The 27,909-nt window shown below is 41.7% G+C and overlaps 1 protein-coding gene across 3 annotated transcripts in view; it reads left to right on the top strand.

Annotated features, from left to right (window-relative positions):
- FAM81A (family with sequence similarity 81 member A) overlaps positions 1 to 26,842 on the top strand; it is an 81,266-nt gene extending 54,424 nt beyond the window's left edge. For 2 of the 3 annotated variants that reach the window (XM_082733777.1, XM_082733776.1), the window contains exons 5-9: positions 3,930 to 4,059; positions 5,749 to 5,855; positions 12,594 to 12,729; positions 14,311 to 14,506; positions 21,340 to 26,842. In XM_082733777.1, the coding sequence (XP_082589903.1) occupies positions 3,930 to 4,059; positions 5,749 to 5,855; positions 12,594 to 12,729; positions 14,311 to 14,506; positions 21,340 to 21,464 (694 nt within the window). In that variant the 3' untranslated portion in view covers positions 21,465 to 26,842. The remainder of the gene's footprint in view (positions 1 to 3,929; positions 4,060 to 5,748; positions 5,856 to 12,593; positions 12,730 to 14,310; positions 14,507 to 21,339) is intronic. The other variant, XM_082733778.1, reaches the window with a different exon arrangement.
- The last annotated feature ends 1,067 nt before the right edge of the window (positions 26,843 to 27,909 follow it).

Here is a 27,909-nt window from a genome sequence, read left to right as displayed (position 1 = left end):
ACATCTACTCATTTTCAGGTCTGGAGCCCTTTAAGCTTCTAGCACCAGCTGTAGCAAAACATACGCTTTGCTCCATCTTCTGCACCATCTGTCTGTTTTCTGCTTTCTCCCAGACTTTTTTTCCCCTCCCATTCTTTTTTGTCCTTTTGGGTTTATACCTTTTTTATTCATCTGGAGTCATCTTAATGGGTTTTCAGGAGGGAGGCAAAATGAGGGCATGTGTTCAGTTTACCATGTTTCACTGACAGAGCAGGTAGTAGTTTTTATTTGCAACATTTCAGTACAAAATGATTAGTAAATTGGTTAATCTTACAGTTTATTAGAAAGCCCAGCCAAGTACTAGCATGCCCTCTAATCTTTATTGAGGCTTATAAGCTATAGATCGACATTTTATTTTTCAAACTTCTAGAGGGATATATACTTTAACCTTTATCAATTAATATGCTAGTTTTGATAGTTGACTGCAAATACTTTATATGATTTAGTGAGTGGGATCCTTTTCAGTATCTAAGTTATATAGGGAACAGTTTATAAACCTCATTGAGGCCCCAGTGCAGATATACATCTTAAAGAATACATTCCCAGGGCTTTTAGGAAGATCTCAGACTGCTGATTTACTGACTGTGAGTGGTCACAGGCTTGTTCTTCAGTCTGTGTATTTATAGTAACTTGTTCAGCAAGTTCCTGGTCTTCTGAGTTCTATGTCTGAGTTGCAGTATAATGAACAAGAACAGAATGTCAGATAAGATCTCCATCAATAATAGAAAAATACACACATAAGTTGAGTAACATTATCATGGTAGTGACATGAGAATCTTTTTTTAAAATTTCTGGGTTGTGTGGGGCACTGGGTGGCTCAGTGGGTTAAAGCCTCTGCCTTCAGCTCAGGCCATGATCCCAGGGTCTTGGGATCGAGCCCCGCTTCAGGCTTTCTGCTCATTGAGGAGCCTGCTTCCTCCTTTCTCTCTCTCTCTGCCTGTCTCTCTCCCTACTTGAGATCTCCGTCTGTCAAATAAATAAATAAAATCTTTAAAAAAAAATTGTTTCTAGGTTGTGTGGTATGTGTACTGAAGAAAAAAAAATTTGCACCATGTCCTCATTTTGTATAATTAGCATGTGACAAATAGTAGTCATTCTACAAATACTTATTGACTGAAGGAATGAATTATGGATTGGGGTTCCACCTCCAGCCTCTCAACTTCTCCTGTGTATTGCCCTGAACCTGACCTCATTTTCATGACAGTGACTCTACCTACATTTCTCTAGCTCTGGGTTCCTCATGCCCCAGCCTCATTTTTGCTTCATGGGGAGCCCAGGGAAAGATGGTAGGATAGTGCATGTTCCGTGTAATTGTTTTTTTTTTTTTTTTAAAGATTTTATTTATTTGTCAGAGAGAGAGAGAGAAGAGCGAGAATGAGCACAAGCAGACAGAGTGGTAGGCAGAGGCAGAGGGAGAAGCAGGCTCCCTGTCGAGCAAGGAGCCCGATGTGGGACTTGATCCCAGGACGATGGGATCATGACCCGAGCCGAAGGCAGCTGCTTAACCAACTGAGCCACCCAGGCGTCCCTGTTCCGAGTAATTGTAATGCATTCTTTGTACATGGCTGTTGATTGAAATATTTTCTTTGGAGATGCCTGGGTGGCTCAGTTGGTTAAGCAGCTGCCTTCGGCTCGGGTCATGATCCCAGCATCCTGGGATCAAGTCCCACATTGGGCTCCTTGCTTAGCAGGGAGCCTGCTTCTCCCTCTGCCTCTGTCTGCCATTCTGTCTGCCTGTGCTCGCTCTCTTCCCCTCTCTCTCTGATAAATAAATAAAATTAAAAAAAAAAAAAGAAATATTTTCTTTGTATAATTGTTTTTCTGATCATAAAATTATATATACTTACTGCAGAAAAGTACAATTTAGAAAAGAATGAATATTTTTTTTTTAAATCACACATCCAGAGAAGGTTGGTTAATATTTTGTTTTCTTCCTTTTGAAATTTTAATGGCTATATATATGCATCAAGGTTTGGTCAAGAAAACAGAAACCATTCTAAGTATTTTATTTTATTTTTATTTATTTATTTATTTTATTAACATATAATGTATTATTTGCTTCAGGGGTACAGGTCTGTGAATCGCCAGGTTTACACACTTCACAGCACTCACCATAGCACATACCCTCCCCAATGTCCACAACCCAGACACCCTATTCCTCCTCCCCACCCCCCAGCAACCCTCAGTTTGTTTCCTAAGAATAAGAGTCTCTTATGGTTTGTCTCCCTTCCCGGCCCCATCTTCTTCATTCTAAGTATTTTAGCAGGAAGGGGTTTAATCCAGGAAATTAGAGTTTATAAAACCATTGGCAAATTTGGGGAAGCAACAGAAAGGAAACAGCTATTGACTCCCAGGAAAGTAGCATGTATAAGAATCACAGCAAGGAGCCATTGATAATATTAGCTGTGTGTAACATGGAAGTAAGTGATTTGTAGGTGTGTGCCTGGAGGTGACTGTAAACCTCACATGGGCAGTTTAGCAGGTGTCCCCCCAGTGCCTGCTGGCGGGGAGGGGGACAAGTGCCTCTCACTGGCCGGATCTGAATCAGAACCCAGCTGGCAAGGTTGTTTGGAAGTACAGTTTGTGGACATCTGCCCCTTTGATACAGAGACCATTCACAAGAAGCAGAAATGCTCTGTCAGTTCTGAGCAATCCATTTATAGAACCCTTTTCCTTTGTCACCAGTGTCTGTCTTCTACGGCTCTCACCATTAGCTAATGCTTGTGAATGTCTGGCTATGTTTTATTCTAGGCAAAATAAATCCTCAGGTACATTGTTTGAACTTCTGCCAACTGTGAGGGTTTCCCTTCCTTGATACCCTTGAGGGCCACTCCTGAGTGGGCTTTGAGGTGTCAGCAGTCTTCTTCTGGAAGGTGTCAGCTATTGGCACCTTCCATCAACTAGGCCTGCGTTTTCCTTCTTCGGTCTACCCGGTGCTCAGAAACTCCTCAAGAGGCCATATGTGTGAGTTGGCGGAAGGCTGGCAGTAGCAAGAGTATATGCCACAGGAGTCTGGGCTCATGCAATTTACTTATGTCTTTGGGACCTGTTGAAGCCTGATGTCTCGGTATACCTCCCTTTGAAGATGGCGTGCTGTTCATATGCCTCCCTTTATAGCTGGGTGCCCGTGATGGACTGACTAGATTGCATGGTCACTTAATGTCTGTGCCTTGGCATGTAGTTTCTACCAGAGCTCAGCAGCAAGCCACCAGCTACTTCGTGAGCAGGCTGGGTGGGTTGGAACAGGGCATGACTTTGCCGCATATTCCCAGGGGGCTATCCTGTTGACTCTCCTAGTAGGGTTTGACGGAGGTCACCAACAGAGCTTCCCTGCTGCAGATACTCTGAGCACCGTCGAAACTACCAGGTTGTCAGGCCCAAGGAGCAGAGCAGCTCCACTGCAGCTGGGACCTGCCGCACAGGCTTCTCCTGCTCTGGTGCCACTCAGAGCAGACAGCCACATGGGCAAGGTGGTAGAGGTTAGCAGCAATACTTTCAGATGTGGTAGAAGTTGCCTCTGAGATCCAAAGAACACCCAAAGCACTTGAAAGGAGGGGGATGGCACCAAAGAGGGACGGGCCATATCTGGCACGTTATATTAGCCTTTCGTCATCGGGCTCTCATTGCACACACTTTCATACTCGTGGGTGTTGTAAAAGCCTTTGTTGCTTGGATGGCTTCATCCCTACTCTTATTAAGCAACATCTCTGTGGTTTAACTTAAAAGCCATCATGAGGGCAGCTCTCTATATTCCTGTGAACGTCTATGGAAAAGGATGAGTCATAGTACAGTTTCTTGGAGTGGGGTCGTGCATTTTCCAATGTGTCAAGAAGCTTCAGTGCTTGTTTTTAAACTTTAATAAGAGTTAGCTTTGTTGTTTGCCTGGACAGATGTGACGCCAGCATAGCCAGACTCTCTGCAGAGCACAAAACAACTTACGAGGGGCTCCAGCACTTGAACAAAGAACAGCAAGCTGCCAAACTTATCTTGGAAACAAAAATCAAAGATGCAGAGGGACAGGTATGGCCGATTCCAGGTAGCCTTTTAAAAATAGGTAATTTGTTCTTAGCTGAGAATAACATGGTGTTGAGAAACCAGCCAGGGTGCCCGGAATGTGCGTGTTTTTCCTTACTTCTTCCTCCCTCTCTCTCACTACAGTGGCCCTTCATGGGTATGGCAAGCAAAGCACCGAGAGGTTTTGGTAAGGTCCTACTTGCAAAGATTCTTTCCCCCCATTCCTAAAACAATGAGCATATTCCAGAAATTCCAAATTATAGCTCCAAAACCAGTTCTTACATAGGTAAGTGATTGGGCTTTCTTTTATATGCCACATGTCCCAAGTTTGGGTTCAGGAAGTAGTTACTCATGCTGTGTGCTACCTCACCACAGTCCTTCGTGGAAAAGGATTCAGACAAAGCTAGAAGGTAGGCTGGCTGATGAATCTTAGACTATTCCACCTTGAAATCCACAGATCAAGTTCATTAAGCAAAACTGTTGGCTTTTCAGTTTGTTTTTTGGCCACTTAAAAGTTTCCCTTTGCCGTGAAGGGGCCTATTTTCTAGGACTTGCCTCATGGTTAAAGAGACCATTCCAGTGAAATGAGGCATCTGGTCAACTTATTGGATTCAAAGTGGTTGTGTCCAAAATGTATCCAAGGAAGCTCTAAATCTACTTATGTGAAAAACACAGATTTTGTAAGTCTATGAAAAAAAAAAAAACAACCTACAACAAAACAAGTCCAACAATTTTTTTTCACAGAATGAGTGAGGACAGAATTATCACATTAAGAAATAAATGCTTAGGAAATACTAAGCTTCCCAGTAGCCATGCCAAGTAAAATCCATATAGAAATCTATAAAAAGAGGCATACTTTTCCTTTGTTCTAGGTCCAATAAATACTTGTTCCATGAATTTCTAAGTAAGGAACATAGAACATCATAACTTTTGCAGCAACTAAATGCATGTCATATAGGACTAGTTTTATATTAAATTTTAGTAGAAAGACAAGGGAAAGAGGTAAGTCATGAAAAACAGGAGTTGGAGGGATATAATTTACAAAATCTTCTGGAGACTTGAATTGATATGGAGGTAAATCTGGACTTTTTTTTTTTTTAAGATTTTATTTATTTATTTGACAGAGATAGAGAGCACAAGTAGGCAGAGCAGCAGGCAGAGGGAGAGGGAGAAGCACACTCCCTGCTAAGCAGGGAGCCCAATGCAGGGCCCCCTCCCAGGACCCTAGGATCATGACCTGAGCTGAAGGCAGATGCTTAACCGGCTGAGCTACCCAGGCACTCTGTAAATCTGGGACCTTGATGGTGTTTGTAAGTGACAAGAGTTCCGTTCTCTATGACTAGCAGCCACGTTTGTGGTAGAAATTCCAGGGTAACAAAACAAAACAAAACACTGTATTTTTTTGTCAGCAGATGGGCATAGTGGTCCCGGGGAGGAAGTAGGCTTGCTTATCAGAGAACTATAAAGTTAAGTACTGAGAGCCTAATGAATATTTTGGCAGTGCTCCTGGTCCTGATTTTTGATGAGTGTGCATGATAGAAAATGGAAGTGGAAAGACAAGGTGAGCTTCTAAATTAATTGAGTAAATTATATTGAACCTTAATGTCATGGACTAGAATGTAGCTTATTAAATGCTATCTGAGGTTACCTCTGAAAAGATTAGATGTGATATTACAAGCAAAGCTTCTTTCCCAGATTTCTCAGCTTTTGAACAGAGTGGACTTGTCAATATCAGAGCAAAGCACCAAACTGAAGATGTCCCACAGAGACAGTAACCACCAGCTTCAACTTCTGGATACAAAGTAAGTAGTCAACTAACAGACTTCTTTGGGGGTTGAAGTTCTTGGGAAGCCTATTCCATAGCACAGTTTTTTCCATCTTCACTTTTATTTATTGCACAAAACAAAGTGAAAACAGTCATGAAAGTTAAGAGGAAAAATTTCCTTGTAGCATATTGCCACTTTACATGCATTATTGTTTTTAGCAGTTGGCTTATAATCTGTCTTGTCATGCAGTAAATATATCTTGAGTGCTGGCCTAGGTGCTGAGCATCCAGAAATTAAGAACAGACTCTGTTCTTATCTTTGTAGAGGAGATCCTATCCTGTGGAGCTTGTAGTCTAGGGAGTGGATGAGCATTCATCAAATAATGACTTGAGGGAGTGTGAGCTGTATTACTACTAATGGTGATCATTGCTTTGAAGGAAAGGCACATGGTTGTGGTAGGCTGCATAATAGTCCCCAAATATCACCATGTCCTAGTCCCTGTGAATATGTTACCTTATCTGGCAAAAAGGGACTTTGCAGATGTGATTAAGGATGTTGGGATGGGTACTTACCGTGGGTTACCAAGGAGACCCGATGTAACCCCCAAGTGTCTGTAAGAGGGAGGCAGGAGGGGCAGAGTCATGAGAGAAGAGCACAGCATGATGGAGGAAGAGAGGGGGGTGAGGCGCTTTGGAGATAAGGAAGGGACCACAAGCCACAAAACACAGGCAGCCACCAGCAGCTGAAAAAATGGCAAGACAGCGATTCTCCTGAGAGCTTCCGGAAGGAACCAGCCCTGCTTGCACCTCGACTTTAGTCCAGTGAAACTGATTTTAGACCTCTGACCTCCAGAGCTATGAAAGGGTAAGCCACCAAGTTTGTGGTAGTTAGTCACCACAGCCACAGGAAGCTGAAACAGTGGCGCCCTGAGAGTGAAGAACAGAGGCCTGGGGGCGGGGCCTCCTTCCTCTGAAGGCAGTGCTTGAAGTAAGAGCTGGAGAATGAATGGAATTCACTAGGTGGAGGGAGGTGAGAACACAGGGGAGTGAGGGCTGCGGCACCCAAGCAGCTGCAGGCTGGCCCCTGGTGGCTGGAACAGGGAGGGAGAGGAAGTGGAGCCTGGGGAGGAGGCGGGCCTCTGGCCCGGCCTTGTAGCCACATCCAGGACCTTGGTGTCTGACTTGAGCGCTATAAGGAGCTGGAGGGTTTGAGGCAGATGGGGTGAGAGAATAAGATTTATATCCTATCTTTAAATGGTCTTGGTGGCAACTGGAGAATGGATCTGGCCAAAGCAGAGATGGGGACATCAGCTGGGGGCATGGTTGCGGTAGTTAATTGGGAGAGGTGTGCACTAGGGTGATTGTGACCTAGCCCATTGACACCCTATAATGGGTTATACTTTCCCATTTTGTTACAGTGATGCTTTAAACTGTTCTTGCCCGTGGGGAAACTCATCATCTGCCCTTCTGCTCAGTCACAAAACCATCTTTTCCTATCATGAATTTTCCTGAGCTTGGCATTTTCCTGCTAAAGCAGAGCCAGTAGTCACTATATGTGTGTTTGTATATGTGTGTGTATGTATTTGACTCAATATTTATTTTTTAAAGATGATTTCAGGGTAGAACTGTGTTAGAGACATGTGGAAATTTTAAATCATTCCTCTTCCTGGTTCTTACATCTCATTGTACCATACTTAATGCTGTTTCAGGGCTGTTGCTGAGTTAACAGGAATTCTCATATGGAAAGCATGTTTCTTTTCCTCTAATTATCTGTATTTATATAATCGTTGAGTTATGTCACCACTTCTCATAGATCCTACAAGCTTGCCAAGTACAGAAAAAATCTCTTCAGTCCTCTTCCTTCCATCACAGAGGAAAAAAATAAACATCTTGGTATTTTTTCCTCTCCAAATTACTTCCTTAGGAGATATTACTAGTCAGCAGAAATGAACATCTTTATTTTTCTTCCTACAATTTAAAGTCTGGAAGTCTAGAAACAAAAGGCTGTTCAGAGGGGAGAGGGGACAAAGCCTGGGGCAGAAGTTCAGATTGGGGACCCAAAAGGTAAACCCCTGTTTGGGTGAACTAGGGAAAAAGCCCATTCCAGGAAGGGAGCCTAAGGAAACTCACCTGTCTAAATCTTGGCTCTGGGTAGAGGTATAAAAGATATTCCTTGAAACTTTAGGACCACAATTCAGCCTTTATTTATTTATAATATTTGTTTATTTTTAAAATAAGCTCTACGCCCAACAGGGCTTGAATTCACAACCCCGAGATCAAGAGTCATATGTTTTACTGACAGAGCCAGCCAGCTGCCCCCACAATACCACCTTTATGTTGATTTAGAGCTAGAATTCCCATTACCCAAGCAGCTTGAAGAAAACCACAGTGGATAATATAATCTCAGCATAATCCTGTTTAGCGGTGGCCTGAGATGCATGGTGTAAGCAAATGGAAAATTCAGTGTTCGAGGCTTCCCACAAACAGGTGAAGTTCTAAGGAATACAAGTGTGTAATCAGAAATTGTAAAACAAAGGAAGGAAAAAAGCCACATAAGAGATAGAGTCAGAAGAAACAGGAAAAAGTGGATGCAGACAGACATCTAAATATGGCATTATGGGAATTATTGGATAAAATAAGTGTATGTGTATGTATAGACATTTGTATGTTGTGTATATGTATTGTGAGTACACACACACACACCCCTTTTGAAAAGTGTGACTAAGGAATAAGAGATGATCAAAAGTAGTCCGCCAGAATTGAAAACAAACAAAAAGAACTTCTAGAAAATATGATCATTGAAAATAAAAGTTGTAACCTCTGGCCCCGCCAGATTAGGGAGCCTGCATTGTGACCCCAGGCGGCCTTGGAGCCCACCCTACAGTACTTTCCAGCTGCAGAACCCAGCCTACAGCCCCACCCAGCAAGTGGAGCCCACTACACCCACTTACTTTGTTGAGCATTGCCTGCAGCCTTGCTCAAGCAGGGAACCCAGCCAATAATTCCTCCCCAAAACAGAACGTAGACTGGGGCCTTACCTAACCATGAAGCCCAGACAATCGCAAAACACAGCCACCAGCCCCACCCACCGTGAGGCACAGCAGCTACTGGCTCCACCTGACCAGGGAGCCTGGCCAGTAACCTCCCTCCATAGTGCAGCACAGCCAGCAGCCTGCCTAGTTGTGGAGCATGGCCTGAGGCCCTGTCTGATCATGAAGCCAACTGAACTTGGAGGCTAGCCAGTAGCAACATCTGTCTAGGAGGTATAGCTTGGGATCCCACTGGATCAGGTGCAGTTGCAGAGCTCAGCCTACAGCCCGTAATCATGGAGTCCAAATAGAAGCACTGCCGGCCAGGGAACACAGTCTGAGACCTCAGCCAACCAGAGGTCATTGCCCAGTGCAGTTAGTGGCTCTGTTTGATCATGTAGCGTAGCCCAGCAGCCCTGCTTAAATGTAGAGCCCAGCTAGTAGGCCCATCTGACTGCCAAGCCCAGCCAGTGTTTCCCCCCACCCCCTGACCTTAGAGCAGAAGCAGAAGCCCTGTCCAACTAGAAACCTAATAGACATGTAGAACTTTCTATCCAACAGTAGCAGAATACAAATTCCTCTTAAGTGCCCATAGAATACTCTCTAGGATAGATCATATTTTAGGTCACAAAACCAGTCTTTTTTTTTTTTTTTAAGATTTTATTTATTTATTTGACAGAAAGAAAGCACAAGCAGGTGGAGCAGCAGGCAGAGGGAAAGGAAGAAGCAGGCTTCCTACTGAGCAGGGAGCCCGATGATGCCGACTTTGATCCCAGGACCCTGGAATCATGACCTGAACTGAAGGCAGATGCTTAACTGACTGAGTCACCCAGGCGCTCCTGACAAAACAAGTCTTAAATAAATTAAAGAAGATCAAAATCATATCAAGTATCTTTTTTTGACTACAATGGCATGAAACTAGAAATCAGTAATAGGAGGAAAATTGGAAATTTCACAAATATGTGGAAATCAAACAACACACTCCTGAACAACAGATGGCTCAAAGAAAATCACAAGGGAAATTCAGAAAATCTTGAAGTAATTGAAATAATTATGGGATGCAGCCAAAGCACTTTTATGAGGAAAGTTTGCAGTAATAAATGCCTACATTAAGAAAAAGGAAAGATCTTGAATAAGCAACATAAATTTATACCTCAAGGAATTAGAAAACAAAGAACAAACTAAGAACAAAGGAGGAAGGAAATAATAAAGATTAGGCCAAAATTAAATGAATAGAGCATAGAAAACAATAGAAAAACAATGGGATGGGGCACCTGGGGGGCTCAGTAGGTTAAGTCTCTGCCATCGGCTCAGGTCATGATCTCAGGGTCCTGAGATCGAGTCCTACATCGGGCTCTCTGCTCAGCGGGGAGCCTGCTTTCCCCTCTTTCTTTGTCTGCTGCTCTGCCTACTTGTGATCTCTCTTTCTTTCTCTCTCTCTCTCTGTCAAATAGATAAATAAGATCTTTTAAAAAAAGAAAAAAGAAAAACAATGGGAAAATAAACTAATTGTTGGATTTATTTTTTTAAAGATACACCACATTGGGGGCGCCTGGGTGGCTTAGTGGGTTAAGCCTCTGCCTTTGATGCAGGTCATGATCTCAGGGTCCTGGGATCGAGCCCTGCATTGGGCTCTCTGCTCAACAGGGAACCTGCTCCCCACCTCCCCTCCTGCCTCTCTGCCTACTTGTGATCTCTCTCTCTCTCTGTCAAATAAATAAAAGTAAAATCTTAAAAAAAAAAAAAAAGATATACCACATTGAAAAACCTTTAGGCAGACTAACCGAGGAGAAAAAAAAAAAAGAAGACTCAAATAAAATTACAAATGAAAGAGGAGACATTATAACTGATAGCACAGAAATACAAACGATCATAAGAGACTACCATTAACAATCATATGCCAACAAATTGGAGAGCTAGAAGAAATGGATAAATTCCTGGAGACATAAAACCTATCAAGACAGAATCAGAAGAAAAAGAAAATCTGAACAGACTAATAACAAGTAAGGAGATTGAGTCACAGTCCAAAACTTCCCAACAAAGAAAAGCCCAGGACCAGAAGGCTTCAAGGATGAATACTACCAAAATTTAAAGCAGAATTAATACCAACCATTCTCAAACACTTCCAAAAAATTAAAGGGGAAGAAACACTTCTAAACTCATTTTATAAATCCTGCATTACCATGGTACCAAGGACAGGCCAATATCCGTGATGAACACAGATGTAAAAATTCTGAACAAAATGCTAATGAACCAAATTCAACAGCAAATTAAAAGGATCTTACACCATGATCAAGTGGCATTTATCCACTTGGTTTGGATGGTTTGATATAGGCAAATCAGTAAATGTGATACACTACTACATTGACAGAATGAAGGATTAGAAAAATCACGATTATCTCAATAATGTGGAAAAGGCATTTGACAAAATTTGATATCCTTTTTGTGATAAAGACTTCCAACGAATTGGTTATAGGAAGAATGTATTTTGACATAATAAAGGGCATATATGACAAGCCCATAAATAATAATCTACTCAGCAGAGAAAAGCTGAAAGCTTCTCTAAAATCAGGAACAAGGTGGGGATGTTCACTCTCCCCACTCATGTTGAACACAGTACTGGAGATCTTAGCTGGGCACTTAGGCAAGAAAAAGGAATAAAAGGCATCCAAATCAGAAAATGGGAAAATTATCCCCATTTACAGATGGTGTGATCTTATATAGAGGCACTCTAAAGACCACATCAGAACACTGTTAGAATAATGAATGCATTAAAGTCGTGATGCTCTCTGGCCGGTCTTCATGGTCAGGCAGGGCTGCAGGCTGAGCTCCACAGTTGCATGGGACTGGGGGTTGGCTTTCTGCCCAGATAAGGCCCAAGAAGCTTTTTTTATAGTGGCATGGCCCTGGAAGTTGTACCTGCCACTCTTACATGTGTCCCATTGCTGAAGCTGGTCACATGGCCACACGTAGCTGCAAAAGAGGCTGGGGACATGGTCTTTGGTCAGCCAGACATCTGAGGATGTCTTAATAGGAAAGAAGAGGAAAACAGGTAGAGCAGATAATTAGGTTCTTCTGCCACGGTGTCCATTTTATTATTACTGTTATTATTTAAGTCATGTGTTCTTTCCTACTTTTATTCCATTTCATAAAAAATGAATACAAAAGTAATGAAGGGAAATTAGCAAGCATGGAGTATTATTTGGAAAGGATGAGGACCAGAGGAATGGAGGGTGGTTGGTTTTTTTTTTTTTTTCCTTTCAGTTTGCTTTTTTGGTTTAAATTAGGAAATATCTCTATGGGGCAAGAGCAATTTGGAGAACATTCTAGAGAAAGGCAGTCAGGCTCTAGTCCTGGGAGAGAACAGGGAGAAGGTGGAAGAGCCCAGGGAAAGAGGAGGCTGGAAGTGTGTCTTCTGAGCCAAGAGCACCGGGCACCCTGGGAAGGCAAAAATGAGCACTTGGTGTGGCTGTGTGTCACTCTGACACCTCCACACCCTCCCCATCAGGTCTTCAGCAGTAGGAAGTATTATCAGGTACGTGTCTGTTGTATCCTCCTTCCCTGCCCCCCACCTACTCTACCCCCAATTTAGTGCTAAGGGCAATTCGAAAGGGAAGGGAAGCTTGTAATTCTGAGGGAGCCAAGGTTCATGCTGACATATTTCTGAGAAGTTTGATAGAGACTGAAGTTGTATGTTGTAATTTTATGGTTGTTTTACGTCTAACCTGCTGATTTTCTTATTTTAGATTTAAAGGTACGATCGAGGAACTCAGTAATGAGATTTTATCTGCACGGAATTGGTTGCAACAGGAACAAGAACGGATAGAGAAAGAACTTTTACAGAAAATTGATCAGCTTTCCTTGGTCGTTAAGGAAAACAGTGTAGGTATTGATGTATGGCATAATATAGTAAAGTTACTCGTGGAGACCTGCAATGTTTGTGAATAATCCATACCAACTTAGCATTGATTGATTTAGCACCACATTAAGCTGCTCAGTTGTTTCTTGCCTTAGAATCCTTTCTTTTTCTATGTTTGTTATAAAGAGAGCACTTGGGCTTGTTTTGGTTAATAAAGGCAAAGTAGAAAATTTCAGCACTTTCAGCTAAGGTGAATTTAAGTCAAGACCTTCCTGAACCAAATTGACCACCTGCATTTCTAAGTAAAACTAACTACAAACTTCATTCTACTTTGGTTGAATTTCATGATCTGGAAAACACAGTGTCGACTAGGTTTCTCCCGCTCAGCCCCTCTGTCACCCTATAACCACAGAATGCAGAGTCATGGATAGCATGTCAACAAAATCTACCCTTTTCCCCCTCCATTTTCCTTCTATTTTTGCCCCACTCTCTCAGAGAATGAAGGCTTGCAGTACTGATCAAAAGCCATCAGGAAAGCCTTGCTTGTAGAGTATTCAGAAGCTCTGAAACTGGTTTTTGGCAGCAAATATTTTTTTGGTTTGGTGATTCAGCCTGACCATCTTCCTCTCCCTCCTCTTTTCTTGCTCTGCTTCCTTCTATTGGACTTGGATGAAGCATAAGCATCTGGAGCAATTTCCATGTCTGACTCTGCTGTTTCTCAGGGCTGAGTTGCTCTCCAAGTAGACTGCATTATACAACATCAAGAGAGCTAGGTCATGCAGTAGTCCACTTACAGCTCTGTTTATAGTCTTGACCTCCAAAGCTTACCCACAGATGCAGATTCTCATAAAAACCAGGCATGTTGGAAAGAAAAGAAAATATTTAATATTTCAAATATTTCTTTAAGTGTTCTCCCATATATTATCAGATCTAATGGTTGATTTACTTAGATTCATACTATTACATTTTTGGGCTTCTGTGGTCTTTGGATAACTGTTTATTTTTACATGTGGATTGGTTAATAACTAACAGTAAACCCCAGGATAATAGTAGCTTTAATAAGACAGCATCATATTTCTCTTTCACATAAAAGCTATCTGGGGATAGGGAATGCAGGACTGATGTGGTAGCTTATCATTCCTCAGCAATCCATGATTATTCTGGCTCAACTCTGCCAATTCTAGAGAGTGACCCTTGTTCTCATAGTTCAATGTGGCCACTAGTGCTCCAGCCATTACATCTGAATTCCAGGAACAGAAGGAAGCCAAAAGGGATAAGGATAGGCCTCAGCTGCCTTTTAGCTTTTCCTAGAAGCTGCCACACACCCTTATACTTATATCTCATTGGCCAGAACTTCATCTTTATGGCCAAACTAAACTCAGGAGACAGCAGAGAATGTAGTCTTAATTCCGGATGAGCTTACAATCAGCTGAAAATCAGGGGTCTGTTAAGGAAACAGGAGAATGGATGGTTGAGCAAGCAACAAGCCACCTTTGTGATCCTCTTCCCTGCAGATTATTGTTAAATGATGCTATGACTGATGCAGGTACAGGATAGACTTTCCCTTTGGAATAACCAAGTGCAATTCTTCTCATGGATCTCAGGGAGCCAGCGAAAGGGACATGGAGAAGAAGCTCAGCCAGATGTCAGCCAGACTTGACAAAATAGAAGAAAGTCAGAAGAAGAATATGGAAGTGCAGAGAACAAAACAGGAAGAAGAGAAAGTGCATGGGCGCATCAGCAAGCTGGAGTTACAGATGAATGAGGACATGAAGGAAATGAAAGCAGAAGTTGATGCTGGTAGGCCAAAAAGCAGATGGCTCTCATGGGCTATTTTCTTTTCTTTTCTCTCCTTTTTAAAAATTGTTAGTCTTTATTCTTTTTTAAAAATGTTTTTTTATTTAGATTCAATTAGTTAACATATGATATATTATTAGTTTCAGAGGTAGAAGTCAGTGATTCATCATTTTTCTATAATATAAAGTGCTCATTACATCACATGTCCTCCTTAGTGTCCATCATCCAGTTACCCCATCCTCCAACCCCCACCCCCCTCCAGCAACCTTGTTTGTTTCCGATGATTAAGAGTCTTTTATGGTTGGTCTCCCTCTCTAATTTCATCTTATTTTATTTGTTCTTTTCTTCCCCATGTTCATTTTTTTTGAGATGAGTGAGATCATGTCAGTGAGATCCACATAACAGTGAGCTCATATGATAATTGTCTTTTTCTGATTGACTTATTTTGCTTGGAGTAATACCCTCTAATTCCATCCATATCATTGCAGATGGCAAGATTTCATTTTTTTTGAGGGCTGAGTAGTATTCTAGTGTGTGTGTGTGTGTGTGTGTGTGTGTGTGTATCTTCTTTATCCATTCATCTGTCAGTGGACATTTGGGCTCTTTCCATAGTTTGGCTATTGTGGACATTACTGCTATAAACATTGGGGCACACGTGCCCCTTTGGATCACTACATTTGTTATCTTTGGAGTAAATACTCAGTAGTACAATTGCTGAGTCATATGTAGCTCTATTTTCAACTTTTTTCAACTTATAATTGTATTTCTTCAGTGTTGGTTGTGATCTCTCCTCTTTCATTCATGATTTTATTTACTTGGGTCTTGTCTCTTTTCTTTTTAGTAAGTCTAGCAGGGGGTTATCAATCTTATTCTTTCAAAGAACCAGCTCCTCGTTTCATTGATCTGTTCTACTCTTTTTTTGGCTTCTATTTCATTGATTTCTGCTCTAATCTTTATTAATTCTTTTCTCCTGCTGGGTTTAGGTTTTATTTACTGTTCTTTCTCCAGCTCTTTTAGGTGTAAGATTAACTTGTGTATTTGGGATCTTTCTTGTTTCTTGAGAAAGGCTTATATTGCCATATACTTCCCTCTTAGAACCAGCTTTGCTGCAGCCCAAAGGTTTTGAACAATTCTGTTTTCATTTTCATTTGTTTCCATGAATTTTTTCAGTTCTTCTTTAATTTCCTGGTTGACCCATTTATTCTTTAGTAGGATGCTCTTTAGCCTCCATGTATTTGAGTTCTTTCCAACTTTCCTCTTGTGGCTGAGTTCCAGTTTGAAAGCATTGTGGTCCAAAAATATGCAGGGAATGATCCCAGTCTTTGCGTACCACTTGAGACCTGATTTGTGACCCAGGATCTGATCTATTCTGGAGAGTGTTTCCTGTGCACTCGAGAAGAATGTATATTCTGTTGCTTTAGGGTAGAATTCTCTGAATATATCTGTGATGTCCATCTGGTCCAGTGTATTATTCAAAGCTGTTGTTTCCTTGTTGATCATCTGCTTAGATGATTTGTTTATTGCAGTGAATGGGCTATTAAAGTCCCCTACTATTACTGTATTATTATCTATGTGTTTCTTTAATTTTGTTATTAATTGGTTTATGTAATTGGCTACCCCCATGTTAGGGGCATAAATATTTACAATTGTTAGATCTTCTTGTTGGATAGATGCTTAAATTATGACATAGTGTCTCTCCTCATCTCTTATTACAGTCTTCAGTTCAAAATCTAATTTGTCTGGGGACACCTGGGTGGCTCAGTTGGTTACATGTCTGGCTTCAGCTCAGGTCATGATCCCAGGGTCCTGGGATCGAGTCCTGCATTGGGCTCATTACTCAGTGGAGAGCCTGCTTCTTCTGCCTGCCTCTCCCCCTGCCTGTGCTCTCTCTGTCTTTCTATCTCTCTCTGACAAATAAATAAAATCTTTAGGGAAAAAAATTCTAATTTGTCTGGCATAAGGATTGCCTTTTTGATTTCTATTTTTTAGATTAGTTCTTTTATTTCTTCAGAAAGGGATTCTCTAGTGTCTTCTTTGCTTTTTTAAAACTAGTATCTTTATAACCATTATTCTGAACTCTATTTCCGACATTTCATTTGTATCCATACTGATTAGATCCCTGGCAGTCAGTACTGCCTCTTGTTCTCTTTTTTGAGATGAGTGTTTCCGTCTTGTTGTTCTGTGTAGAGATGAACAGATGAATGTGAGAAAAAAATACTAAAATGGCAACAACAACCCAAGAGAAATATACACTAAATAAATGAGAAGAGACCCAAAACTGAAAAGAAGAAAATTCTTAAAAAGGATATAATCAGACAGGTGAACAGAACAGAGCACTACACTAGATCCTGAGTGTATTTTGATTGGTTTATTAGAAGAAACTACATCCCAAACTTGTAAAGAAAGAACTTATATACTTACAAAAATAAGATTAAATATATTTAAAGGATAGAATGTAATTGTAAAGATGAAAATGCAAAAAGACTTTAACAAAAAAGAAAGAAAAAGAAAGAGAGAATATGATCAGTCAGTGAAGAGAACAGAGCCATACACTAGATTCTGGGTGTATTTTGGTCTGTTAGAAGAAACTGCATCCCAAAATTGGAAAGAAAGAAAGAAAAAAATTATATATATATATATATATATATATATATATATATACACACACACACACACACACAGAGATAAAAATAAAATACAATGAAAGGATAAAATATAACTGTAAAAATGAAAATAAAAAATATTTTAAAAAACGAGTTGATAAAATAAGAAATTGGTAGGGGGTGCCTAGGTGGCTCAGTTGGTTAAGTGTCTGCCTTCGATTCAGGTCATAATCCCAGAGTCCTGGGACTGAGTTCCACATTGGCCTCCTTGCTCAGCATGGAGCCTGCTTCTCCCTCTGCCTGCCGCCACCTCTTCCCCATTTGTGCTTGCTCTTTCTGACAAATAAATAAATAAAATCCTTTAAAAAATAAGGAATTAATTGAAAAAGAGAAAAAAATTAATATTGAGAGACTAAAGAATCGTGGGGAAAAAATAATGAATTCTATATGCTATATTCTCCTAGCGCTGGAGTTTTGCAGTTCTCTATGGTATGTAAACTTGGTTTTAGCCAGATGTTCCTGCAGATCTTCTGGAGGAGGGGCCTGTTGTGCTGATTCTCAGGTGTCTTTGTACCACTGTTGCCAGGGGGCCAGGCTAAGAAATCTGCTCCTGTTTACTCTCTATGGCTTTTGTTTCCTAAAGGCTTTCATCCTTTGGAGGATGAGAATGAATATGGCAGCCTCCCAGTCACCAGCCCTGTAACCAGAAGCTCAGGGCCCCACTCCTCAGTGCGCCCTCAGGGAAAAGCAGTCCGGTCACTTCCCTCTCCCTGCTCTCTGTGCTTACTCAGCCTGTGACTGAGCGTTTCTGTCTCAGGCACATGAATCCATTTCTGGTCTCCAAGCCTGGCAAACTCTTATGCACGCACCTGCACTGCCTCTCCCAGTGAAGGAATAGGGGTCTCATCTCTATTTGCTGCTCCCTGAGCCTGTGCTTGGAGAGCAGTCACCCAACTATGCCACAGTTCATGGTTTATGGCAACCCTGAACTGGGAGCCCATTCCTGGGCTTCCTGATTTCAACTTCCCGATTTCAACCCTGCTCTGATGTCTGGGAGCTCTGCCACTCTCGGGCTCTCCTGGTCTTCCTGTGACCCCGGGGATCATAAGACCACACCACCCCACCTAGGATCCCATCGCACTTCCCCTCCTGAGTGCTTTTCAGGCAGGGATGTCCCTCACCGGAACAGACTTCTAAAAGTTCCCATTTTGTGCTCTGCTGCTGTATCACTTGCCGGTAGTTGGCTGATAGAGGCTCCCAACCCCCGCAGTTATCTTCCCACATACTGCCTTGGATTCATTTCTCTGCACCTCCTACCTTGCAGAAAGTGGTCCCTTTTCTATTTGTAGAGTTGCAGGTATTCTTTTCTTAGCTCTCTGGTTGAGTTCACAGGTGTTCAGAATGTTTTGAGAGCTATCTAGCTGAATTCCTGGGACCAGACGAAACTATGGTCTCCTACTCCTCTGCCATCTTGGACTCCCACTCATGGGTTATTCTCAGTGGGATCTGAAAACCAGGTAATGAGTGCCCCCATCAACTACCTGTGATCCCAGCTAACAGTAATCACAGTGAGATGTCCTTAGGTGATTTTCTAAGTAGCTGTGCTGTACTGAATTAAAGCGTTGTTTCAGCTCTAAATACATAGAAAGCCACCACGAGGGACGGGCACACAAATGAACATTGCTCAGTTTGCAGCTGATGTGCACTTTCTTTCGTGCCATCTGCGGGTTCGTTTCTGTTCATAGCCAGGATTATTATGTCTCAGAAATGAACCTCTATCTTGACGTGGCTTTTGAAGGCTTAATGTGGGCAGCATGCTACCATGGCAGCGAATGATTTTCCTCCTCTCCAAAGTCAACAGGGCCCATTAATTCACATTTGTTTAGAAGAAAGTTGTAAAGCTGATTTCCAGGTCTCTAGTACTGTCACGTATAAAGGACTGGTTAGACTGGCTTACACTGTGAGCTTAGGAATACAGTCCTGGAACCAATATGGGGAAGTTACTTGAAGACATGTTCTAACTCAGCATGAGGCAGGAGTATCCTCAGGTCATGGGTCCTAAAAAGACACTGGTGGCCTTGTAAGCCTGAGAGCTCTTTGTGACTGAACATGTCCAAGTGGAAGCTGTTTGGTTATGGTCAGGAAAGACAAGACAGTCTTACAGTGTGATGAGGAGTGCTGCGTTATCTTCTAGCTCCTTCCAGTTCTAAGATTCCATAATTTTCTTCTGCAGAGTCTACTTTGGCCCACATGGAAATAAACGTAGTTCGTTATCCCAAGAATAGTTTTGTTGTCACTACCAAAAGTTTATTATTTTATTTTAAGTAGAAGTCACAGAGGTACCTGGGTGGCTCAGTTGGTTAAACGTCTACCTTCCACTCAGGTCATAATCTCAGGGTCCTGGGATCAAGCCCTGAATCAGGATCCCTGCACGGTGGGGAGCCTGCCACTCCTACTGCTTGCACACCCTCTCTCTCTGACAAATGAATAAATAAAATCTTAAAAAGAAAAAAGTAGAAGTCACAGCTCAATTTATTCATTGAACTTGTGAAGATCAAAATGAATTTTTTTCTTTGTCTTTGGGGCTATTAGAATATGGTACATGAGTATTTCATCAGTTTTTAACTTCACATCATTCCTTGGGGGGGTTCATTCCCTTCTATTCAACATGCCATTGAGGTGGTTAACATTCACCTAATCAGAAGGGCAGATAAACTTTTTAAAAATAAAAAGATTTACTTTTTCCTACTCCAAAAACAGTATTTCTTGTTTTCTTAATAGGAAATAAGAAAGCACAAAATATTTTTTGAAACCCTCATAATTTCTCTCACCCAGGGGTCATCTTTATATATGTCATTTTATACTATATATGTGCTTTTTCAAGTAAAAGCTCATACCATACATTTTTCACCTACTCTTTTACATGTTGTATCTTTCTATTCAATAGAATGTTATTTTTAATAAGTAATATTTATTCCTTTTATGACATGAATTGTCAATAGAGAATATTTTCTGAGAGAAAATTGTTCCTTTCCTCCTAAAGATTTATTTATTTTTAGAGAGAGAGAGAGTGAGCATGAGACCATGAGTGGGAGGGGCTGAGGGAGAGGCTCAGTGCTGAGCATGGAGCCCGGCATAGGGCTTGAGCCCAAGACCCTGAGATCGTGACCTGAGCTGAAATCCAGAATTGGACCCTCAACCAATCAACTGAGCTACCCAGGTGCCCCTGAGAGAAAATTCTAAATTTACTAATGAAGATGTGCCCTTTTAAAATGTATTTTAAAAACCCATAGAAATACAGAATAATACGAAATGCTTTTTGAGTGGGGAATTTTTTTATTTTGCTTTTGATTTTGAAATTATTTCAAATTTAGAAAAACTGTAACAATAGTCCAAAAACTATTCATCTTTCATAGAGACTAACCAATTGTTAACATTTTGGAAATTTTCTTTATCTCATTGGGTGATGAGAGCGTGCGCGCGCACGTGTGTGTGTGTAAATACAATTTTTTTCCCTAGGTCCTTTGGGAATAAGTTGCAGAAGTTACGATGCCTTTTTACTCCTTTATTATTTCAATCTATATGCCCTTAGGACAGGGCCATTCTCTTAAATAACTATAGTCCAGTGAAATATTGATGAAAAATTTTTCAATATTCAACTTTCACTGTTGTTTCCATTATAGCAGACCTTCCCTGGTCTAGGTTCTATTCCAGAATTATACAGCATAGACAATTGTCATATTTCTTTATTTAGTGTATTTTAATATGGATCAGTTCCTCAGTGATGTTACGTCATTAAAGAATCCAGGCCAGTATTTTGTGGGATGTCAGTTTGGGCCTGTTTGCTTCCTCTTTATTAGTTTCAGGGAGTGCATTTTGACAGAAATGCCACAGAAGCAGGGTGTCCCTCACTTATCAGGGAACCTTATCAGGGGTACGTGATGTTGGTTTCTCCTGGTATTGGTGAAGTTAGCTTTGATAACCTTGGTTAAAGTGGTACCTGCCAGATTTCTCCGTTGTAATAGTTCCCTCCCTGCTTTGTAATTAGAAAGCAATCTGTAGGGAGATACTATAAACCTGTGTAACTATCCTGTTCCCTCTCAAACTTTTACTCCAATAGTCTTAGCATCTATTGATAATTTTTGCCCAAATCAGCTATTACTATATGCTGTAAAATTTGACACAACATTGTTTTTTAATATTAACTCTTGCAAAATTTACCTCTTCTTAAAGGGTTTACGGCCATCTATGAAAGCATAGGATCCCTCAGGCAAGTTCTTGAAGCCAAGATGAAGTTGGACAAGGACCAGCTACAGAAGCAAATCCAGCAGATGCAGAAGCCAGAGCCCCCCATGTGAGGGGAGCTGGGACAAAGACCTCAGAAGTGGTTTTGCTGGTGGGGCGAGAGCCAGGTGCCGCCGTGGCCAGGCGGTCACTGCCTTCAGAAGTGTTCTATTCATGGCGTGCATGTGCCAAGCAATGTGTTTTCATGGGTCTAAATGTTTACCTTAAGTCTCGAAAACACTTCCTTTAAAAGTATTAAGTACAATTTTTGCCACTCTATTTCATTTCCCTAAATTCAATGGAATAGCCTCCCAGCCCCTAGATTTGGAAAGGCTTTTGTCCCTCTTCATTTTATGAATGAAAAGACTTAACGACTTTCCTTCAATGCTTGACGCTCTAGCCAAGACTTTACTATTTTGAAAAATGTCATGGTGATTTTTTTTTAATTAAGAAACTAATGAATTGTCACAGGAATGTGTTAGCTCCTCACCCTAAATTAAGAGAATGTCCTGGTAGATTAGAATTCAACCCTTTAGTCCATATTTGGATTTTATTAATGTTATCTGTGCATTTCTTACATGGTTTCCTTCTTGTAAATCTTCTGTCTTTTGTAGGGAGAAGGGATTTAATTTTTGGAGAACCACCCCCCCCCCACACCACCATTTATGTAATGAAGATAGCTTAAAGATTGATAACTGCCATATACATTGCAAATTAAAATGGAAACTTAAGACAATTATCTAGCTAATACAAGGCACAATATCCACATCAACCACCTACTTATACCAGGTTTTAATATTGGAAACTTTTTTCAATTGCCTACAGCCTGTATAGTGATAGCCATATATTTAGTAATGGAATGGTGGTTAATAGTCTGTTTATTGCACAATTAATTGTAAATCATAATAGGATGTGAGAATTTTTCAGGCTTTATGATCTCCTCTAAATGTTTCCAAAATTGGCACAAAGTGCTAAACTAAGGTTTATATATACTTCTTGTAACTGTATCCTGTGCCTTGGTTTTACCACGTCAATGCACTGTATCCTCTAAAAGTTTTACGGACAAAATAGAAGGCATGATAATACATCAGAATTATGATGTAAAAATGGGATCCTATGTAATTTTTAAATGTTCTAAAAATTTTATCACTGTTAAGACATTAGTTGTTCAGTATTATTAATGAAATAGAAATTCATACTTTTGTATGGACAGAGAATCAAATTGATATTGCATTTATAACACTGTCAAGAAACTTTCATTTTGAGCAGCTTTGTAGATGATGGGTGTTTTCTTTTCAATCGCCATATTTGATTAGTCATTGAAAATTGGCGCCAGTGAAATTGTTCACCTGTGTTCGTACAAACCAATGGTGAGACACACACTGTTCTAAACTGTGAGGGTGCCCAGGAAAAAGAAAACAATTCTTTAAAGAATTTTTTAAAAAATTGTTTTTGTTTGCCAAGGACTCAGGAAAATTAAAGTATTTTCTATTTTTAGGATAAATCATAAATGAAACATGTAACTGGCTATTACTGTTTACCCATATAAAATATGCTGCTAAAGTAATAGTATTTTACAACTTCAGTGGCTGGACAAAAATTCTTTTAAAATTTGGACCTGAGAAATCCTATAAGGAATATGTCATCCAACACGTAGTTCCTTAACTTTGTCACAATTCCTTGCATCTCTATATAGGAAGATGATTTCCACTTAACAGTGAAAAAAACAAAGGGGAATGCTCTTTTGCAATCAGAAAGTGAATTTCTTTTTGTGACAGAGTAAGCACATCTGGTACCGTTTTCCCTGTTGAAGCACAAGCCACAGCGCCGAGCATTACACCCCTTCCCTCTTCCATGGTCCCGGGAGGAGGAAGGGTCCGCACGTGGGCCGCCTGGGGAGAGGGGGCCAGGGGGCCAACTGGCCTCAGGTGGAGGGCTGATGTATACAGGTGACGGCTGGCTGTCCGCTGAGATTGCTCAGGTGCTCCCGATGCTGCTCACCTCCTGTCAGGAGCTCTGGCAGGGGTTCTCCAGCCTGGCAACGTGCTGGAATGCCCCGGGGAACTCGCAGAGCTACTGATGCCCGGGCTGCCCCCTCGGCCAGCAGAGCCGCAACCTCTGGGAGGTGGGACCCAGGCATCCATAGGCATCCAAGGCCCTCCGGGGATTCGAAGGCCACTGAGGCTGGAAGGCACTGAGCCCCAGTGGACTCTTAGGACCAAAGCCTAAATGACGATCAGCTTCCGTGTTCTTTCCTTCACCAGAAATTTGCAATAAAAAAAGTAAAATTTCCAAATCCACGCGGTGTACGATTTTTAAATTTGAAAGTATTTGAGTGTGAGGCAACCTGCTGGGAACTGGAAAGTCACGGGGAGCTGCTCCGTCTGGGGTCTCCGAGGCTGCGGTGCCTTCCCACCTCTGGGCTCCTGCCAGCTGGCAGTTGCTAGGGTGTGCTGTGCACCTGTGCTGCGATGTGTGTTCACTTGTTTCATTGTAGCAGGAAGTACTGTTCACTCGCCTGTTTTGCAGATGAGAAAAGTGGGTCACCTAAAGGTTGGGCAACTTGCCCCAAATCCTGCAGCTAATACGTGGCATTCAGGATTCACACCAGGCAGCCTACTTCCACAGTCCAGGCATCTAACCGGTACGCCACTATCCTACCTCTAAAGATACATCCTTACTTCCGGCATAACTCACTCACTAGGCCACCACCTGCAGCCCCATCTCTATGGGACTTTCCACCATCAGAGCCCCTTTGCTCTTTAATGTCCCAGTTCCAAACACCTATGAGAGGCATCTCAGTAGCTTCCCTTGGGTCAGAAGACCTCTGGTTTATTGTTGGGGCTGGTTGGTGCCACAGGACTGAGTGGTCCCAGGCATTTCAATCCCTGTGCTTGGGCTGTCCTACGCAATAGACTACGGTTCTGTGTCCTGGGAGATGAGTTATGCTGGGTGACTGCAGAGCAGAACAGAAGAACAATTCCCTTTAAACTATGCTTATCCCACCTGGCTCTCAGCCTGAAAAAACCCACAAACCACTCAACATCCTGGAAACTCAGTGGGAACTAGATGGGGTTCTGTCACTGTCCTCCTCTAGCTGTGTGACCTCAGGCTGTTCTCTTAACCTTTCTGAATCTCAGTTTTCTCATCTGCAGAATGGAAATTAGAATTGTTTAAAAGAGGCAGCTAGGTTATAATTTTTGAAACGTTGAAGTAGTTAATACGGTATTGGGTATTAAGTGGTCAAATATGGAATATGGGAGAGGAGGTATTGGTGGTGTAACATAGCAAGTATATGGGTGGGAAGTGTGGTCCATGTTTTGGCTCAAAGCATCCCATTACCTGCTGGGATCATTTATGATATCCCATAAATGAAAGTGGTATCCCAGCCTGAGGTACAGAAGAGCAGTAGAGCCTGGATGGAGAGATAAGTGGACAGGACCAGAATGGAGACAGTCCCTGAATGTGGGAAAGCTCTGGGCAAATCCTCAGGCTACTCAGGCCCATCCCTGGAGCAAGCATGGCTTCCACAGGACTAAGCCTGGGAGAAGGAGCATCCACTGAGGGGCCAGTTTTGAGAGGGCTGTGATGGGTGGGATCAGACCCAGAAGGAGGAAGCAATGAATAAGCAAACTTATATATGTACTATGGAATACTATGCAGCCATAACAAGGGAAGAAATTCCAACACATGCTAAAGCATGGATGAATCTTGAGGACATTTTGTTCAGTGAAATAAGTCACAAAAAGACAAATGTTGTATGATTCCACTTGTATGAGGTATATAGAAGAGTCAAATTCATAGAAACAGAGTAGCATGATAGTTGCCAAGAGCTTGGGGGTCCGGTGGGGGTGGGGAGCTAGTACTGAATGGATACAGAGTTTCAGCTAGAGAAAAGGGAAAAGTTTTGATGGTGGTGATGGTTGCAAACAATGAGAGTGTACTTAATGCACTTAATGTACTTAATGACACAGAACTATAAATTTAAAAATGGTAAGGGATGCCTGGGTGGTTTAGTTGGTTAAGTGTCCAACTCTTGGTTTCGTTTCAGGTTGTGATCTCAGGGTTGTGGGATGGAGCCCTGTGTTGAGCTCTGTGCTCAGGGGGAGTCTGCTTAAGACTTTCTCTCCCTCTGCCCCTCCCCTCCGTGTGCTCTCTCTCTCTCTAAAATACATAAATCTTAAATGGTTAAACTAGGGGCGCCTGGTGACTCAGTCGGTTAAACATATGACTCTTGGTTTCGGCTTAGGTCATGATCTCAGGGTCGTAGGACTGAGCCCTGTGATGGGCTCTGTACTCAGTGGGGAGTCTGCTTAGGGCTCTCTCTCCTGCCCCTCCCCCAGTCTCTCTCTCTCTCTCAAATAAATAAGTCTTTTAAAAAAATATATGGACTTTTTACTAATTTAACCATTTTTATTTATTTTTCATTTTTAAAAAAGATTATTTGAGAGAGAGAGCAAGTGAGTTGGGGGGGCGGAGGGAGAGAGAGAGAGAAGCAGGCTCCCCACAGAGCATGGAGCCTGGCACAGGGCTCCATCCCATGACCCTGAGATCATGACCTGAGCCGAAATCAAGAGTCGGATGCTCAACCAACTGAGCTACCTCGCTGCCCCAAAATATACATGTCTTACAAACAACAGAACAAAACAAGAGAAATGGATTCCTTGGCTGTCCAGTTAAGCCTTCAAATGAGACTGCAGCCCTGGGAGCTTTACTGTACCCTCCTGAGAGATGTTAAGTCAGAGGTACCTGACAAAGCCATGCCCACACGTCTGACCCAAAGAAACTGTGAGATAATAAGTATTTGTTATTTTAAATTGCTACATTTGGGGGCAATTTATTGTATGCAGCAGTAGGAAACTGATGCACTAGCACTGGTAATCTTTTTTTTTTTCTTTTTAAATAGTCTATACATTTATTTGACAGAGAGAGAGAGCGCACAAGCAGGGGAGGGTCAGGCAGAGGGAGAGGGAGATGCAGTCTCCCGGCTGAGCAGGGAGCCGGATGCGGGGCTCGATCCCAAGACCCTGGGATCATGACCTGAGCTGAAGGCAGAAGCTTAACCAACTGAGTCATCCAGACACCCCCGGCACTGAGTAATCTTGACAGAATGAAATGTGTATTTCTTGTGCTACAAATTACATGTTCACACATATAATCTCATTTAATACATCTTCTGAGCAGGACATGATCTGAACTTATACTGAATGGCATATATACCCTATCCCATTTAATCTTTGTAATTATCCTGTTTGGTGTGTACTATTATTTCCATTTTGTGGATGGAACAGAGAGGGAGAAGTTGAATGTTAACTAATATTACAGTTGACTCTTGACTAACAGATTTGAACTGCACAGGCCCACTTACATGTGGATTTTTTTTATAAATACAGTACTGTAAATGTATTTTCTCTTATGGTTTTCTTAATAAAATTTTCTTTTTTCTAGCTTACTTTGTTGTAAGAATACAGTATATGATACATATAATTTACAAAACAGGTGTTAATTGACTATGTTATCAGTAAGGCTTCTGGTCAACAGCAGGCTATTAATAGTTAAGTTTTGGGGAAGTCAAATGTTAAATGCAGACTTTTGACTATGTAGGGGAAGTGGGGGATGGTTGTTGGTGTCCCTAATCCCCTGCACTGTTCAAGGGTCACCTGAATATAGAAGCTGGAAATGAAACAAAGCTCATATAGCTACTTAACAGAGGAGCAGGGATTTGAATCCATATCCATATCAAAGTCTAGGCTGCCATTTTGCTTCAAGAAAGTCAACACCTACACTTAAGATGATTTGTTCAATATCTAACAATAGTTTGGAAGCAGAATACTGTTTAGCTCAGTGGTTCCCAGAGTGTCCCCAGACTGGAAGGATCAGCACTACCTGGCGGCTTATTAGAAATGTAAGCTGACTGCTCCATGCAGGCTTCCTGACTCTGGAACTCAGATGAGCTCAGCAATCAGCTTTAACAAGTCCTGCTGATGATTCTGCTGCAGGTTAAATTTGAGAATCGCTGATCTAGAACCACACTGTAATACAGTAGCTCACTTAAATTTAAATAGAATCAGAATTAAATAAATTTAAGAAATCAGTTCCTCAGTTGCTCTAGCCACATTTCAAGTGCTCAAGACCCACACGTAGTTAGGGGTTATGGTCTTGCCCCTCACAAATACAGAACGTTCCTATTACCGCAGAAAGTTTTATCTGACAGCTCTGGTCTCGAGTTCCTGGCTCTTTCAACGGATGACTCTGTCCAAACTCTGTACCTTTGTCTGTCAGCCTAGAATGGGATTTGGACCAGAAACTTTCCTGTGTCTCATCCCTGCAATCTTGTGTCAGTTGTCCCTGTTCACGATGATTTTTCAGGTCTTTATAAGGTTTTGTCCTACCTGCTGGTTCTGATCAGCAGATGTTGCTTCTGGGGGTACTGTGTTGAGAAGGATGGGGAAGAGCTACGGGGGGGCACTGTGTGTTGCAAGTCTGTCAGGTTCGCATCAGGACATTCAAGACATGTGC

Source organism: Mustela nivalis (genome assembly GCF_964662115.1).
Source record: "Mustela nivalis genome assembly, chromosome: 6".
Classification (NCBI taxonomy): Eukaryota; Metazoa; Chordata; class Mammalia; order Carnivora; family Mustelidae; genus Mustela; species Mustela nivalis.
Note: the sequence above shows the minus strand (reverse complement) of the source record. Positions and strands in the feature narration are given on the sequence as shown.